General features: G+C 35.8%; 2 protein-coding genes across 5 annotated transcripts; one reads left to right on the top strand and one right to left on the bottom strand.

The window, feature by feature from the left end:
- Window positions 1-494: 494 nt before the first annotated feature.
- On the top strand, window positions 495-6,158 carry LOC103489749 (thylakoid membrane protein TERC, chloroplastic). 2 transcript variants are annotated; one of them, XM_008449062.3, is made up of 15 exons: window positions 496-704; window positions 782-865; window positions 1,015-1,097; window positions 1,191-1,267; window positions 1,738-1,825; window positions 1,950-2,030; window positions 2,101-2,157; window positions 2,254-2,338; window positions 2,845-2,894; window positions 3,087-3,143; window positions 3,258-3,336; window positions 3,727-3,785; window positions 4,523-4,580; window positions 4,677-4,808; window positions 5,760-6,158. In XM_008449062.3, exons 1-14 carry the CDS (start codon window positions 566-568, stop codon window positions 4,766-4,768), a joined length of 1,089 nt encoding a protein of 362 aa, XP_008447284.1. In that variant the 5' UTR covers window positions 496-565; the 3' UTR covers window positions 4,769-4,808; window positions 5,760-6,158. The 2 variants fall into 2 exon arrangements, with proteins under 2 accessions (XP_008447276.1, XP_008447284.1); XM_008449054.3 differs by having other exon boundaries at window positions 495-704; window positions 4,677-6,158.
- A 1,537-nt stretch (window positions 6,159-7,695) lies between these two features.
- LOC103489735 (two-component response regulator-like APRR7) lies at window positions 7,696-16,587 on the bottom strand. 3 transcript variants are annotated; one of them, XM_051089264.1, is made up of 10 exons: window positions 16,283-16,539; window positions 16,076-16,157; window positions 15,226-15,829; window positions 13,507-13,668; window positions 13,239-13,372; window positions 12,779-12,943; window positions 10,761-10,947; window positions 10,226-10,673; window positions 9,295-10,129; window positions 7,696-8,120 (listed from the first exon to the last, which is right to left on the bottom strand). In XM_051089264.1, exons 3-10 carry the CDS (start codon window positions 15,566-15,568, stop codon window positions 8,013-8,015), a joined length of 2,382 nt encoding a protein of 793 aa, XP_050945221.1. In that variant the 5' UTR covers window positions 15,569-15,829; window positions 16,076-16,157; window positions 16,283-16,539; the 3' UTR covers window positions 7,696-8,012. The 3 variants fall into 3 exon arrangements, with proteins under 3 accessions (XP_050945221.1, XP_008447246.2, XP_008447263.2); XM_008449024.3 differs by lacking the exon at window positions 16,076-16,157 and having other exon boundaries at window positions 16,283-16,587; XM_008449041.3 differs by lacking the exon at window positions 16,076-16,157 and having other exon boundaries at window positions 15,226-15,822.
- Between the last annotated feature and the right edge of the window lie 699 nt (window positions 16,588-17,286).

Here is a 17,286-nt window from a genome sequence, read left to right as displayed (position 1 = left end):
AATTGATTGTAGACTCGTTATCGCATCAGACGACAATGTTCTAAAAACCCTAACTAGTGATAATGTTACGGGCATTAGTAGAGTTGAGCCCAGAGTTCATTTATTATTTGATTGCTCTTTTTTTTGTAAACCTATCCAGGAGACATGCTTTTGGGAAAAAGAAAATATTGTATAGAATCTTGTATTAGGATACAAATCTCATTTGGGTTTGCATTTTTGGTATCAAGAATTGATTGAAGGGTAAGATTCGAAGAGTTGGTTTACTTTTTTCATACGTGATTAGGCTGAATATTCGATCTAAAATGTTTATATGTTGTTCCTAGTGGCTCGATGCTTTCTCCCGAGGAAATCACTTATGCTTTGAAGCGCACATACGGATACGATACTACGTACGTACCACATACTGCAAGAGACTGCTGACAAAACTGATTCGACATGTCGGCTTAATTGACCTCTTACGACGACAATTCAGCATCACGTTGAAGTTTAAAAGAAACTCCAAAGAACAAAAAAGTAGAGATAAGATATAGTGAGTCCTCAGTCTCCGCTATTCGAAGCGGTGGAAATGACTTCAATCATCCACAACGGCGTTCAAATTTCTTCGAAGCTCGATTCTCCATGGCCTAAGGTTTCATCACACCCTCATTTTCATCCTCGAACATGGATCGAGACTGTCCACAATCACGTTCCTCAATTTTCCTCAGGTTCAACTCTTCCCTTTTCTCTCCATTGTGAAGGTCGGCGTAATCTGATTGAGTATTGTATGCATTCGTATTCGTAGTTATCCTCAACTGCCATCCTTCTCCGCGCCCTTTGGTTCGATGCTCCAGTCGAATCGAGAGGGAGGGCGATCCATCTACTGCAGGTCAGTCAGTGTTTCGGCGAGTTTTTTCTTCTTCAAGTTTAATGGTGATATTAGTATATGTCTGTTTCAATTAGAGGTGGATAATAGCGAGGCATGTTCCAATTGTGGTTACTTGTTCATCATATGGTAACAGTGAGACGAATTTGCAGAAGCCAATAGGACGTCTTCCGTTCGAGGAACGATTGAGGGGCCTGAAAGTAAAGTTTCTTCTATTAGAAATGTTGCTCTATGTGTAAGCACTTATTTGTCTTTAATTTTTCATTGTAATCAAACAGTATGGCTTTTCGTTGTTAATTGATTTGCTACTTCTTATTTTCTGTTCTAGGTTGCTACTGCCGTGGCATTTGGTATTGGGGTGGGTTTGAAAGATGGAGTTGGCAAGGCATCTGAATTTTTTGCTGGGTATGTTGCGTACTACATTTTACAATCGTCTCTCCAGCAAACACACGATTTCTTCGGTTGTCATTTTCCTTTAGCAAGTTGGTTGATAGGATAACAAATGGAGTTGACCCTAATCAAGTACGATTTATAAATTCGTTGGTAATTGGGGAATTAAAAATGTCGTATAGGGAAGCATTATGCCGAATGTGACTTGCACTGCCAAGTCCCATACGGTCTTGGTTACATTGGTACTTGGATTCGTGGCTTATGTTTAGCTTTTAAGAAGAACTTTGCAGATTATCTAGGACAAGAACACATTTACACATTTCGTATTGGTAGAAGCTTCGTTTTGAACTTTGTAGTGTGTAACATTAATTCTTAATGTAGAGATTTGGGAGATCCAAAGATGCCTTACCTTGTATTTGTAGAACTCTTCACTTTATTTTACTTCTTTATGCTCTGTTAATGTCTGATTTTATGACAATTTTCAGGTATCTTCTGGAGCAAAGTTTGTCAGTTGACAATCTTTTTGTCTTTGTTTTGATTTTCAAGTACTTTAAAGTGCCAACGGAGTATCAGGTGCTAATTTTGTCCAAAGCTATCATTAAATTGCTAGTTAGCATGCAAACTATTGCTATTACTTTGCTTTCCTGAATAATTTAATGTCTATGCATGTTGATGATTTGTCGGTTTTGAAATATAGAATCGGGTGCTTACTTATGGTATTTCTGGTGCAATTTTCTTTCGTCTAACAATCATACTTCTGGGAACAGCCACTCTGCAGGTAACTTCTCTTCCTGTTGTATTCCAGTTTGCTCATATAGTCTATCTGAGAATTGTATCTACTATTTCAGAGATTTGAGGCTGTGAACCTGCTTCTGGCTGCTATACTTCTATTCTCATCATTTCAGGTTGTTGTTCTAAGCTTTTTACTTTTAAGTTTCCATATGCTTTCTGATGATCAATTATTAGGACCTTTTAGCTTAAATGTATCATGAATTCTGCAGCTGTTTGCAAGTGATGAAGAGGATGACGGCGATCTATCAGACAACTTTGTAGTAAAGACATGCCAAAAATTAATTCCTGTTACAGGTATTTTGAAACTAGTTTATATTTGTTTTTCTGTTGGAGTATGTACTCGTGACAAGTGCTTGATCATCTATTCTGTTTTCTTAACACATTTATTAGTTCAGAGGAAGTAAAGTAGACTCCTTTTCAACTTTTGTATATTTGCTGCATGAAAAATGGCGAACCTCATTAATATGATGATCGACTTTCCTTAAATCATAGTCCATATTTGCTTAGGTAACTGATGAAGAAACTATTAAGATGATTTATCAAAGAATAGATGGGGATGAGAAAATTTTCATGCAATGTAATTGAATTTTTTCTGAGGAAGATGTTTATTAGTTATATGAGGAAAACACTGAACAGGGTATGAAAGTGTTACTTTTCCAGTCTGTTTGGTCGGCTTACTCTCAAACGGGACATTTCTCTCTCTCTCTCTCTCTCTCTCTCTCTCTCTTTTAATGGTTATTCTTTTTCTCTCTTTTTATGCTCATGGTTTAGATCTTACTTTCCCTGTTATATTGTTGCAGCAACCTATGATGGGAATCGCTTTTTTACACTTCAGGAGGGTGTGAAGAAAGTAAGTTATGATAGACTCTACTGTAGCTTTTAGGAATACCATTGATGATGTTTCCTCATGTTGAGCATGAAATAAGAGGAAAAAAATTTCTTATCGAGAAGCATGTCACATTGTTCCATTGAAAGCTTGTAAATCTATCCTGTAAACTTAAATTTGACATGATTTCTAACAGGTCTCGAACATTTTGGACAGGCAACACCTTTACTGCTCACCGTAGCTGTAATTGAGCTCAGTGATATAGCATTTGCAGTATGTTATTCATGACTCAATCATGTTATATATGCATCAGGATGTTAATTTACTTCACTTTTTTAGTTTATGGAAATGCTCATTCAACCTTTATTTTCTTGAACATGGTGCTAGGTTGATTCAATACCTGCCGTTTTTGGTGTTACAAGGGACCCTTTCATAGTGTTTTCGTCTAATTTTTTTGCCATTTTAGGTAACGTACCCTTCTTCTGAATTAACCTCTTGGTTAAATGGATCCTAACAACTTCGGAATTGATTTTCTTCTTCTTTTCTTTACATCACTTCAATCATTAAATAATTTGCCAACATTTATTTGATCTAATGGCTCGCTCAAATATTAAATATGGGAATATTAGTGGCTAATGGGTTCAAGAGTTTTCGTAGTAGTTAAATAAAAAAGTGCTATCTTTTTCTTTTTCTTGGTTTGAAAAGGAAACATTAAATAGAAAATCCTATCGTGGAAGATGTGTCAGGATACTGTATTGTTCATTTGTTTCCTTTAACAAGTTGAGAGCAACTTTAGTATGTATGCAGTTAATTAAAATTCTTGGAGATGCATCATGACCATTTTTGTGTGCTACAGGTTTGCGATCCCTATTCATTCTTGTAGCTGATGGGATGTCAGAATTGGAGTACTTACAGGTAAAATTTTAGACGTAAAACAGATCAAGAGCATGTCAAGTTCTATCATTCTTGTATCTCACTTTTTTTTCCCTGGTGGACTTGGTCTACCACAAGTTTAAAAAGGTCCTTTTAAAGTCTCAAGAGGAGTTTGGGGCAAAGACTATTGAAAACTATAATTAACCACATTGTGCTATAGTATATATTATTTTGTAGTACTCGATTAGCTACGGTCAATATTATTTCAAAACCTCATTTGTTACAGTATTTACTATTTGCTACAGTTCTTACTATTTTTACGTTCATAATTTTTTATTATTTTCTACTGTTTTTACTATTTTATGTTCACTATTTTTTTACTCTTTGCTACAATGTTTGCTATTTACTTCACAAACTAAAGTAGTTTACACTTCAATCTATACTATTGTAACTCAAACCAAAATAATCTATAACCCAAACATAAACTATTATTACCCAGTTGTAATAACATATGACTATAATAACTAACTCCTGCTCCAAACGTTCCTTGAAAGTCTTAAAGCTTGTCCACCTTAGGACTTGGTTGATTTAAATAAAATGGTGAAATTGAAAACTCAATTCGAAAATATTTTTGGTGACCGTATAATTCTGGACAAATACTATGGCCTTACTGTGCAAGCCTTTTTGGTGTTTTCCAAGTCTTACAAATGGCTCAGTTATTGCTCTCCTATAAACGTCCACTGAAGGAAATTTTCTCCATATTTTCAATCTCCTTCCAGCCTTCCATTGGCGTTGTTTTAGCATTTATTGGGAGCAAGATGATCCTTGATTTCTTCGGTGAGCATGCTTCTGTCCATCAGAAATTTCAAATCTGTTATGACACCTATATATATTTTAAAATTTGAGTATTCACTGATCTCTCTCTTCATGCAGGATTCCACGTTCCAACTGAGGCATCTCTTGGATTTGTCGCAATAAGTCTGAGCACTGGTGTCCTCTTGAGTCTGCTGAAGAAGGCTGATTGATCACAAAAACAGAAATAGAGGGTGTTTGGCTTTAATTGAAGTAAGTTATTGCCTCTTCATTTTGGTAAAAAAGAAAAGGCCTAGATTCAAGCTTCTAATTGAAAAATTAACAATTGAAGTACCGTTTTAAGCTTCAGAATCGAAAACTTAGGTCTGTTTGGTAACCATTTGACTTTTAGTTTTTGAAAAGTAATTCTATAGACACCCCTTAATTTTTTTTTTTTTTTATCAATGTTTTAGAAAACCAAAGCCATAATTTAAAAACTAATTTGAAAACTATGACTTGTTTGGTAACCATTTCATTTTTCATTTTTTTAAAACTAAAGCCTATATTTCCTCAGTTTCTTGTCCATGTTTTTCCTTATTCATAAGTATAAGAGTTGAATTCTTAGTTAAAATCTAAAAACAAAAATAAGCTTTTAAAACATAGTTTTCTTAATTTTCAAATTTTAGTCTGGTTTTTTAAAAAATAGGTCGAAAGTACATGACGAAACGAGAAACTTAGGGGTGGAAGGAGTGTTTGTAAGCTTAAAACTAAAAACCAAAAATCAAGGGTACAAAACGGGGCCTATAAAGTTAGTTGTTAAAACATTTTTCTTTTCTTTGAATTTGGTGTATTTAACTCTTATATTCAAGCCTCAAGATACGAGGAAGGGAGGCGTAGAAATCATATGCAAACCATAGTAAGAACATTTGAGGAAACAGGGTTAACTTTTCGGAACTCAACCGCTCTTGAATGTGAATTGGTAGAGTAGGGAGGCAGAGAAATTTGAAAGTGAAATTTCCGATTCTCTCATCCTCAAAAGGTGGGAGGAAAAATAAACTAGAATAAAATTTAAAGCAAGTGTCCATAATTAGGTTCTTTCTAATTAGTTTTGCTGGAGAGTAATTGACATGACCCACCATCTAGAGATAGAAAGTCTGATCTCTTATCTCAACTAATGTCCTTTCTTTTAAATGTTAGAATTTTCCTACTTTCTAATCGTTACAGAATTGTTTGTTTAAAATTGTCATGTAACTATTGACTGGAGCCACGGTTGTACTCGGGAAGAAAAAGGATGATAGAACCGTTGTGCTGTCTACAAATCGTGGAGGTTAGAAGAACCATTCTTTTAACAACTCGTTGGTTGTTGTGCTGAGATGACGAATTTATTCTCGTTATTTTGTTCTTTTCAAGTAATTCCAAATCTCTCTCAGAACCTTTCTGTTGTAGATAAATGATTAGTAGCTCTAAATCTCTGCTTTTCAACATTACATTCTTATGTCAAAGGTGAGTTATTGTCGTTCCTTTCTGCTACCCCCACCCCACTTCTCCCCCAAAAAATATACATATACTGGTTCTTGAGATTTGAAATTAATGTTTATTTGATTCATGAGGTTTCAAAAGTAACACTTTAATCTCTCATTTTTCAAAAATGGTTCTAATCGGTTTCTATGTTAATTTGATTGTTGAATAGTAGAAAAATGACGAGGCATGCTAATGTGGCAAATTCTTTGTAAATCTTGATGACACGAGCGCTGAACCCACCCTTTTTATATCATTTGGGTTTTAGAGTGTTCAGTTTCACTTTTCAACAGATTAATTTGAAAAAAATTGAAGTGTTTATTAGTCATAACAGGTTTTGAAACAACTTCAAATTTTATTCTAAACTCATTTAAATATAAAAATCAAGAAGTATTTAAATAAAAAAGATTCTTCTGATAAAGTCCTTTTAACACCCTCAAGTCACCTAAAGAAAGTATTAGAGCACGGCACTTCGATTTGATCATCTGGATTTCAATTCACACACTTGTCATAATTTCTGATTATATAGAGTTGAAAACAAATGTTAAATTAAAAACAAATGTTAAATTATAACCAATTTTATGGTTGTGAATAGGGATGAACATGATAGATAGAAAAACCAAGGCGATCTATCAAATTAAAATCAATCAATCAAAGAATGATGCGTCGATTTTGAAAAATCTAGTCGATTTTGATCAAAGAACGATTTTGAAAAACCAAGTCGATCTATTAAATTAAAATCAATCAAAAAACGATATGTCGATTTTGAGGACCAAGTCAGTTGAGAGCATTTTTATTGCAACATTTTCATACTTCTTTTAAGTTAAAATGTCCATTTTCCTTTTACATTCAATTATTTAAAGGTATAATAATAACAATTTCATATCTCATCCAAGCATCTACCTACCTGATAAAGGCATGTAGTCCAATCCAACCAACGATTCCATACATTTGGGGCCATGTGATATCCAAAATTCGTACAGATAATTTTCTTTGGCATTAGTTTTCGCAATTTTTCCATATATAATAATAAATGATGCACGACGTACATTCCCATAAAAAATACACTATACTTTTGGAAATCAATACGCATATATATGAAAATGAACGCACATCAGCACATGCCTGTAGCGTGGTAGATTTAAGGTTGTGCAAAGCTAAACTTGATTTTGAATTGAATTGAACTTTTCTATTTCCCCTTCATACCTAATAAATGAGGCCAAATCCATTTACCAAGTGTTTGGTTGGTTTATCATATTTTATTATTAAAAAAAATCCAAACTACACAAAATCTAATCCAATATAATTTGATCTGTTAACAAATCAATTTTATGTCAGTAGTGTACAGAATGTACTGATATGAAGTCAACAAATTGAGAACATGGAAGTTCACATACAAACTATTACTTGAGCAGCGTTAGTAGTAGTCAGATGGTGTGAGAAATTGAGACCTGTGTAGAGGAGAGCAGAAACTACTCATCGGTCACGTACTTGCAAAAAAGTCGACACACCATTCGTGCAACATTTGAACTCGTCGTGGCAGTGGCGGTGGTAGAACCAGAAGAAGGGTGCACAAAAAGAAAGTTACTGTTTGTGTTGAAAAATGAAACCATTGCAAGTAAGCTATGTATGAAAGAAAAGATGAAGGTAATAACAATGAATAATAATAATACACCCGCATTGTGTCCAAATACAAAACTAAAATAGAGTTTTCTGATGCAGAAAGGCAGAAGGCCTTCTTGAATTAGAAGTCCAGTAGCCACTGGCAACAGAGTCCAGTTCAGCTTTGTCTGTCTAATTTAGAATTGTTAAGTAAAGACATCATTTTTCTGTCTAAAATGGTACACTCTAATTTATCTATTTTCCCACATGCACATGGTAACATTTCTTGTTAAAGGGAAAACCAAATCATTTTTTTTCTTTTTCTTTTTTGCTTTTTACCAAAACAATGCAATGACTTTAGCCATCTCCTGCATTGCTTGTGTTTTCACTCGTGTTTTGCCTCACAAACTGTCCCCTGACACGGGGTCTCTGTTCGGCTAATCTCTTTCTGCTTTGGTATCGGACCTGTGAAAGAATGTAGAGGTAACTGATAAGTAGTCCATTTAGCAGAAAACTAGCATCTCAACAGAAACACACAAGAACTCGAGTAAATAAGCAATCTCATCCTTTCCTTAAAAACAATAAGTCAGAATCTATAGAGCAAGATACACCAGAAGAAAAGCATAGCAATAAGTGCAATTATTCCAGTTGACACAACGTAACGAGAGACCATTTAGAAGTTCCAAAGCCAACTTCTAGTGCTGCATACTATAATCGATAAAAGTCTTATCGGTAATTCTAACATGTCTCAAGAATGGTACCCAGGGAATACAATTTCTTTTCCAAATAAAACCTTTTCTTGCACGTTGATCTAGTAAATATGCAATATACCGGCCCCAGAGAAGGGCACAACTATCCAATGTGCTTTAAGAATGTGCTTTAAAAAAATGATCAACAAACATGAAGAAAATGGTGGGCAAGAAACATATCAACTCTCGTATGACCAATGAAAGAAAGGTCTCCCCTAATTGCAAAAACATTGAAGTCTCAAAATAATTAATAAAGTATAACAGTAATAAAATTATATCGCAATCCTTACTGAAGCACAGACTCAAATCATAGCATGTTAGTATCTACTATCTAATACACCAGCAATCGTAGAAAAGGTATGTGAAGCTTGTTGAATACATGCCAATCTCTCTTACAGTGACATTTAATGAAAATTAGTCGAACACTTAGCTGGAAGATTAAATCATTTCCTATTTTTGCACAAATTTTGATCTAGACAGAAATAGAAGAGCAAAATGACAATTACTTTCTTGAGATGGTTGATTTTAACTATTTATATGCAGCACCTAGCTTCAAACCATTGCCATTTACTGTGAGGGACTGTATTATTAGAAACAAAAGTAATTTGTTCTTCAAGTTCCTTTAAAGTTTTTCATATTTAATCATTTCTGTCAGAGTAAATAAATAAAAATCTGATGTGAGATCATTGAAATGTGTAGAGATGCATATGCATATAATCAATCATAGAATATACACATATACATTTAGCCCTGTCTATATCTGTGCTTCTCATTGATGCTCAGATTGGATATAGAACAATTACCCATATATATGAATACCAAGCTATACAAGACGAAGAGTCACAAAATATAAGGAGCATTGGACTAAAAGAGAGACCAAGTAGCATTACCTTTTTACGGAAGCATCTTTCCTTTCTTTTCTGGCGAAACTTTGTCAAGGCAGCTTCCCTTTGTGAAACTTTGTTTTGGTCCATTTTGTTTCCACTTCCACTTCCACTTCCACTTCCACTCCCGCTCCCACTTCCACTTGCATCCCCACTTCGACCTACTCCATTATCACTTTCCATATTCAGCCCTCCGGCATTTACTGCAGTGCTACTCCCATTTTGGCCATTGCTTCCATGGTTACTGCCCGAGGCACTACCATTCACACTATAATTTGCTGCATTACCCTCTACAGTACCATTTAAAACATTGTTTGACCCACAATGTGTGGCAGCTGCAGATATTTTCTTTAATGAAAAATCATTATGCTCAGACGATAATCGTTGCATATTGTGGACAAGCTGATGAGTAGGATCATACGTGTGACAAAGTTGCTGCATTTGAGATTCCCTGTGCACAAAATTAGACTGAGCTTGCATTGTTGCAGTTGTGACATTATTAACATTATCAGCTAGCTGTGGAACAGATAGACTGTCATTCTTAACAGGGTGGAAAGCTGCCGATGGGTACAAGCAGTTTACTGTTGATCCCATTGCTGACTTGTTATTAGTAACTACAGACTTGGAAAATGCATTATTGGTAGTGGACCCCATGTCGATATTATTGCTGTCTCCATTTGAGCATTGATTGGGAGGGTTACCACTGGAACGAGATCGAATATCTTGCATGTTCTCTTGATTTGTAGCTTCTAAGCCATTAACAGGTGGAGAGTTGCTAGGTGGAGAGTTACTTCCAGCATTACCAGTTGGAGTCTTGTTAGAATTTGAGCCAGCATTGTACCTGTGATTGTATGGATAGTGAACTTTTTTGGTCAAAAAGGGATTGCCTCAACAATTTGAAACAATATTTGGAAAGATGGACCATTTTCTCACATACCTAGAAAAAGCTGAAGAATCTGAGCGTCTCAAAACATTCCGCTCATCTTGGACTGCTTTCCCTGTCTTTTGAACTCCTCTAAGCCTTTTTAACCCAAGCTCAAGAGATGGAAAATCTTCTGAATCTGTAACATCTTTATTCTTAATGTCCGTGGTCTTGGGATGGCAGCTCGGTGCCTCAAACACAGTGACATCCATCTTGGAATCAGTAAGATTGGTACCAAGACCAGTAACAGTTGTTTCCTCATACTTAAGTTTGCTCGATGGGCTCTCAGAGTTGAGGTCGAGATGTCCTTTGTTGAACTGCTCATTGAATCCACTAGACCCAATCTCAAGCCTGATGTTCTGTTTTCTATTAACTAGCTTGGTTGGATGCTCCGTAGAGAGTTCAAGTTGTAAATCTAGATTTCTGTGCATGCCTAGTTCAACTTTAGCCAAGGTAGCAGTTTCTGAAGAAGAATGAAATGGAAAAACGTTAGACGTATCATGAACAGTTCATATAGTTATCAGACTCACTCAGATATTGAAAGACATACCAAGTTGCTTTTTCTGCACCTGGCACCCTGCTGTCAAAATAATTGCCGCATTATTGGCAAATGCATCAGCATTTGAGTGAACAACTTGAGCACAAGTACTATCAGGACGTTCACGTTTATGATCCCATGCTGATGCAGATACTGGTCGAGGGCTTTCAACTTCTATAGCTTGCTTAGTCCAAGAACTCTGCAGAAAGAGAAATGGAAATTAGCAAGAAGATATCCACCCCACTTTACCAGGAAAAAAAAACAAAAAAACCAACCAAAGAAACTGAACAACTTTAACTGGTTAAAGGATGGACCTAAGTCTTATCACAGGAAAACAAGTGCTACCCACTTAACAGAAAATGGCAACGATAAGAGCATTATACAAGTTAAAATACATTTGATCTAATTGAAGTGAGAAGTGGCACTAAAGTTGGGAATCCTTGGATAAGCTTATGACAAAAATATGGTATTTTCTCAGTGAAAGTGGCACTTCAACGAACTGAAAAGAGAATGTGACACTTGTTACCGTTGGCTAGGGAACACTCTCAATTGTATGAATTTGGAAAATATGGTATTTTTCTTAGTGAAGATGGTACTTCTATGAACTAGAAAGAGAAAGTGATATTAGTTACAGTTGCCTAGGGAACCTTCTGAACATTTAGGAATTTGGAAAGATATTGGGACGAAATTTGGTCGTTCGCTAGGTCTAATGCTTCTATATGAGCGTCCGAGAACATTTGTAATAGCCAATTTGGAGATTCCTTTTATATAGCATGCCGTTTGGCTCCCCCATAGTATGGACTGTTTTTTGTATGCCCTCGAATCTTTTTTTACCTCTCTTTTTTTCTCCCAATTTGTGGTTGATTCGGAAAACCTTCAGAATTTAGGACACCAACCATCATTGATAGTAAACAATTATGCAGTCCTAACAATTCCAAGACTGAAACTCAGTCACATCTTTTAAACCAATCTTAAAATGTAGAAATAGTTGATCACTTATTGATTAAATTGCATGCTGGCAAGGATATTGATCCCAAAACAGATAATAGACAAGAAAAAAAGGAAGTATTTCTTGCCTCGTAGAACGCCAGGTTTCCTGGTTCAATCACTAGGTTGCTTTAGTTAGCAAAAGACTCCAGTAACTACTTCGTTTTATCAGAACACATGCTATTGTACTAGGGTTGAAGTAAATACATTAGTCTTTACTTTTATCATATAGTGATTGCGTTCACTCCACTTCATATATGTCATTTTAGCCTATTAAAAACTATATATCCTAGCATAAGGTTGATTATTGAGAAAAGCATAACATGCCACATCAGCAACACAGAGCGAATTGAAAAATAAGAGAAGGAAAGAAAAGAAATTTCTCTTGGATAATCTAATCTACAATCAAATAAGTAACTAGCACTGTAACTAACACATAGCCAAGGGAAATAAGACGGACCATATAATCAACGTCTAATGAATACAAACAATTTCAACTATTTTAATATACTCTGAAATCGCTGTTACGCTACTAAATAAAAAATTCTTATTTGATTTCCTAACTCATGGCTGGCAGAGGAAAGGGTGGAGGAGGAGGCAGTGGTGGATATAAAGGCGGAGGAGGTGGAGCTGGCGGTGGCGATGGAGGTGGCAAAGGTGGGAATGGTGGAGGAAGTGGAGGAAAAGGAGGAGGTGGTGGTGGAACGATGGTCGCTCCGGCAACTGGCGGAGCTGTACATATCTCACGTGATGCATTTGAGAGCAATTCAAGAGGTTACTTCCAAGATTTTCGTGCAGCTGAGAAGGGCGGGAAGTAGTACTTATTTAAATATGAACTGAGCTATGAAAACTTTCTATTATCATAAATACAAATTTCTCCCTTTTAATCAACAATTCAACTATGTAAACATGATGCCACTCTTTCAAATAGCATTTGTTTAGCCAAAGCTAGTTAGAGAGAAACCCTACTATCTTTGATGCAATATGTTTCTTTCACGTGCATATAAAGCAATCCTTAGTCTCCTGACAAAAACATGTAATACCTGTGTGCCACTACCATCATCGCTCCCATCAGCAATATTGAAACCAATGCTCTCGTTGTCTTCTTCTTCATCATTACTCCCAGTGTTGTTATCTGATTTTTCAACACTTTTTGACTTCACAGATTTTTGGGTCTGTGTGCCACTCTCACTTCCACTGCCGCTAGACTAAGAGAAAAACTAGATATCAGTATGACATAATTACTAGGAAAATATCAAGTGTCCAATACCCCTAGTACATAGAAGATAAATGTGAGCCAAAATTCTATGAGAATGCGCCCGGCAAAAATTCAGGCAGATCTGAGAAAGGAGAGTGACATTCATTATAGATAGTTAACTAAAAGGAAAACAAAAACTAAAAAGTACTTCACTCTTCAATATTTATCCATCTATAACAAGTCATAAAGTCAGCTAATCAATATAATGCAATCAAGAAGGAACACAAGAAAGTGAAAGTACTCACGCTATGGCATCTTCTCCAAACATGTTGCCAAAGATTTTTAAGCTCATTCTTCCGAATGGGCTTCACTAAAAAATCAACAGCACCCTTTGACAAACATTTAAAGACTAAACCCATTGAATCATGAGATGACATCACTGCATGAGTATAGCATCAAAGTAAAAAATTAAAAGACATAAAACTTAAAGAAACCAATAGATTAGCTGGCATAAAAAGATAAAAATACTTGAGAGCTATTCGCTTGATAAACGAGATACTCCGAGAAACTTACTGATTACAGGTATATTCTTTCTCGTTTTATGGTTCATAATCTTGCATAAAAGACCAATGCCAGATAAGCAAGGCATGACCACCTCTGTTAGGACGAGATCTATGTGATTTGTCAGATCTTCTAGCATCTTCCATGCGTGTAGTCCATTTGCAGCCGCAATTACTAACAATGCCGACAAGCAAGAAAGGGTGGTAAACCAGAAAATGACAAAAGAAACATAAAACCCAAATGAAAGTCAGATCATACGCAGGAAAGCTTTATTTTTAACTATGCAATTATTGATGAAAGGATATTAAAAGATCAACCGAAGACATAGGATCCACATAACTATTTGTCTACCAAAATACGTTAGAGGAAAAGAATAGCTCATAAATAAAGGACGCCTTAAATCCACTCCTACGTGGTTTTCCATGTGTGCTATCTGATAGGACACCAACTCCAAAAGCTTTATTGAATTCAGAAATCAGCCAAAGGCTGTTACAATATCAAATGGAACAAGAAGAACAAGAACGAAGACTACTATCTTCCTCTCACAACCAAGAGAAGACTCCCTATACCCAAAATGACCAGACACCTTCCTCCCCTTTCCCTCACACATATTCCCCCCTTACATCCTAACTAACTATGGTCGCCGGACCCAACGGAAGCAATGCTTCCATACACATGCTTTTCCTTTATTTCCCTTCCTACTATATTTCATTATAACTGGTGACCTAACACTATCCAGAAAAATGAAAAATATAAAATTTATATTTAAAGTCCACCTTTTTTATATGAAAGTAGGGTTCCTAACCAGAATACGAGTGCTTGCAAACATAAGAAAATAGACCAACATAATAACAACCCCTCTCCCCACCCCCAAAGTCAACCTAAAGTATCGACAACAATGTCAGTTATAAACCAGATACCAGTCATGCCCATTGCCAACTTCCCTTACTGCTGTAAGTAAGAATTCTAGTACAAAAATTTAGATGCTGGGACCAGGGAAACAATTATGTTCTATTAAATACGGAGTTACAGCAAAAATCAAATTCAGACTCGTAAGGGCAAAAAATTGCTTCCTTGAACAAGAACTTTTTAATCATTACTAAGCTAATGAAATCCTTCATAAAAGGTTTTGCATGTAATGACATACAGGTATATGAATTGCAGCAACTAGTGCTCTTCCTAGTTTGAAATAGGGAATACAAATGGAACGAACTTGCTATTTGCAAGAAGAGTCCACAAAGAAAATTGCCAACTTGTACTTGACTGAGGTCCAGAATTGCACAAAAGATAATTTAAGGAACTCCAAGCTCTAGAACGAGTTCACAGAGGAACTCTTGGGTCTAGAAAGAGCTCATCAAGAATACTCCAGCTCGAAGCCATGGATGAAAGCAGATATTAAAGATCTTCTTTTGAAAATGGAAGCTACATTGTTTCCTTTTCCAAAATAAAATAAAATAGTAGCTACATCAAATTAGTACTTCCGCAATAATAGAAACTACTTGTGTAATGAATAAGTACTTCCTGTTTGTGTAATGAAATTAGTACTTCCTAACTACGGAAATTACACTTTATCAGAGAAGGTCAGAAGATAGCGGAAACTTGAGAGTCTGAGACCATAAATTGTTGAAATTAAAAAATATATATACATACACGTGTGCGCACACACACACGTCTGAAAACAGCCAGTCATATGCATGTAGAAAAAAGTGCCAGAAAGACCAATTTACTGACCTTCATAACTGCAATTACGAAGCAGTGCAGTGACTAAATGGCGAGTGGAGTCGTCATTTTCAACAAGCAGAACCTTCAGAGACCTAAGATGTAGAAATCTCTCCCAGCAGACCATAGATCCTTGAGGCTGCTGTTGTTGTTGTATTTGCAGAATGTCCTGCGCATGGACAGTGGATTTTCGACCATCCTCTGTATTTCTAGCTAATCCATTGATTTTCAACTCATTTTCCTCAACCGGGCTCTGTTCCCTGCCGGATACACCATTATTCACGCTTCCATTACCATCATGGGCGTGATGATTTGTTTCTCTTAACTCTCTCAGCCTGCCGGCATGAGCACTCATCAGGTAGACACTTGTCGTCAATCAGAATCAGAAAGCTTGAGCACGTAAAACTCTAGTTTCCCAGTATCTAAAATCACTCTCCAATCAACAGAACAAAAGCACATAACTCTATTCGATTTTCAAGAACCCAAAGGCACCCTTCAACTTAAACAAGTAGAAACGACCATGAAGTCCACACAGACTACGGTGGAGTATTGGAGACAGATTCAGTGCGTATTCTAAATCCAACAAGGGCCGCAAAATCCAATGGTAGCCTGCTCCCTGGAAAAACCACAGTACCTTAAAAGCCTAACCATTATACATGAAAAACAAGAATAACGCGAACTGCAAAAACAAATGTTTGCAGACGTTAACCAATTAATCCTATTCCTAGCAGCAGCAAGAAAGTGAATAACATAACTGAACCCATCAAATTTTTCTAAAAAAGAAATTTTTTTATCAAACCCTAAAGTGAAGCAAACCGAGAATCTCCTGACATTAACCTCAATAGACCGATCCACAAATTACCTAGAAAGATCAACGTAGTAATCTATAAAAAAAACAGAGACTTCTCATATGCAAACTTGACGCAGAATCTTATTGATTATTACTGAAAAAAAAAAAAAACAAAGAAAAAGCAAATGAAACAATAAGTATGAATCATCAAAAGAACGAGTAGCTACGAATTAAAACAACAGTAGTATTAGAAACAGAACCACGTATGAAGAACATTACCATCAGAGCTTCCAGATCGATCTGGAGGCTGGAGGTGGGGGGAAAAGGGTCTGAAGAAACGTAAAATCTCAAAGCTTAACTTTATCTCCAATTCAGAAATCGCTGAATTTCGCCTTGTATGTTGTTTGCGAGTAAAGTTGCAGTGACGAAGTTGCTTGACCAGCCTCGGAAACAAGGAGGCTAGAGGTTGAAGAAAGAGGGTAATGACCGAATTTTCAGTTTTTTTCTCTTTTTCTTTTCTCTTCGGAACTAATTGGAAGAGAAAAATTAAAGGAAAAAAAATGGAAGAAGATATTGCAGAGAGTACGCGGGGGGATGACGTGGACAAATTGAAGCTGTGGGATGGTCCAAATTAGCCACGTAGGACGAAGATATTTCCAACGTGGCCGAAAACTTGGGGCCACGGGTTTTAGAAGCGCAACGAAATCTAAAGCCGGGAGCTGAGAAGAGATTGTATGGATCCGGGAGATTTAGTCTGGACACGTGGCGTCATTTTAGAGCCGATTTATGAAAAGATAACGTCGTTTTCACGGACGTCAAGTATTTAGCTAGTTTTCCGTCTATTTCGGTTGGATAAATGATTAAAAAAAGAATACACACAAACGCATTATACTTTCTTTCTTTCAGTCACGTAATAAAACAAAATTTTATTTTGTGAAATTTTTCGTTTTATAAATTTCAACTTAAACTTAACTCTTTTTTTTCTTTTTATCTTTTGAAAAATAGTGTTGATAACTTATAATTGCTCTATTCAAATTCCTTATCACAACTACCTTAAATTATTCGTGTATTTGAATATTATAAGTGGTAAATTGTTGAAATGCTTAATTAATGATAAAACGATTGATTAAAATCGATACAATAACAACTTTACTATAAAAATTTTAGAATTTAATAAATTATAAATTTCACACAATATTTATCTAAATGCACATAATCAAAGAAAAAATCTTTAAAGAAACTAATTTATCAAACGTTTTATCTAATTATTTCTAAATAGCTAA

This window comes from Cucumis melo, chromosome 8 (assembly GCF_025177605.1).
Source record: "Cucumis melo cultivar AY chromosome 8, USDA_Cmelo_AY_1.0, whole genome shotgun sequence".
NCBI lineage: Eukaryota > Viridiplantae > Streptophyta > Magnoliopsida > Cucurbitales > Cucurbitaceae > Cucumis > Cucumis melo.
Note: the sequence above shows the minus strand (reverse complement) of the source record. Positions and strands in the feature narration are given on the sequence as shown.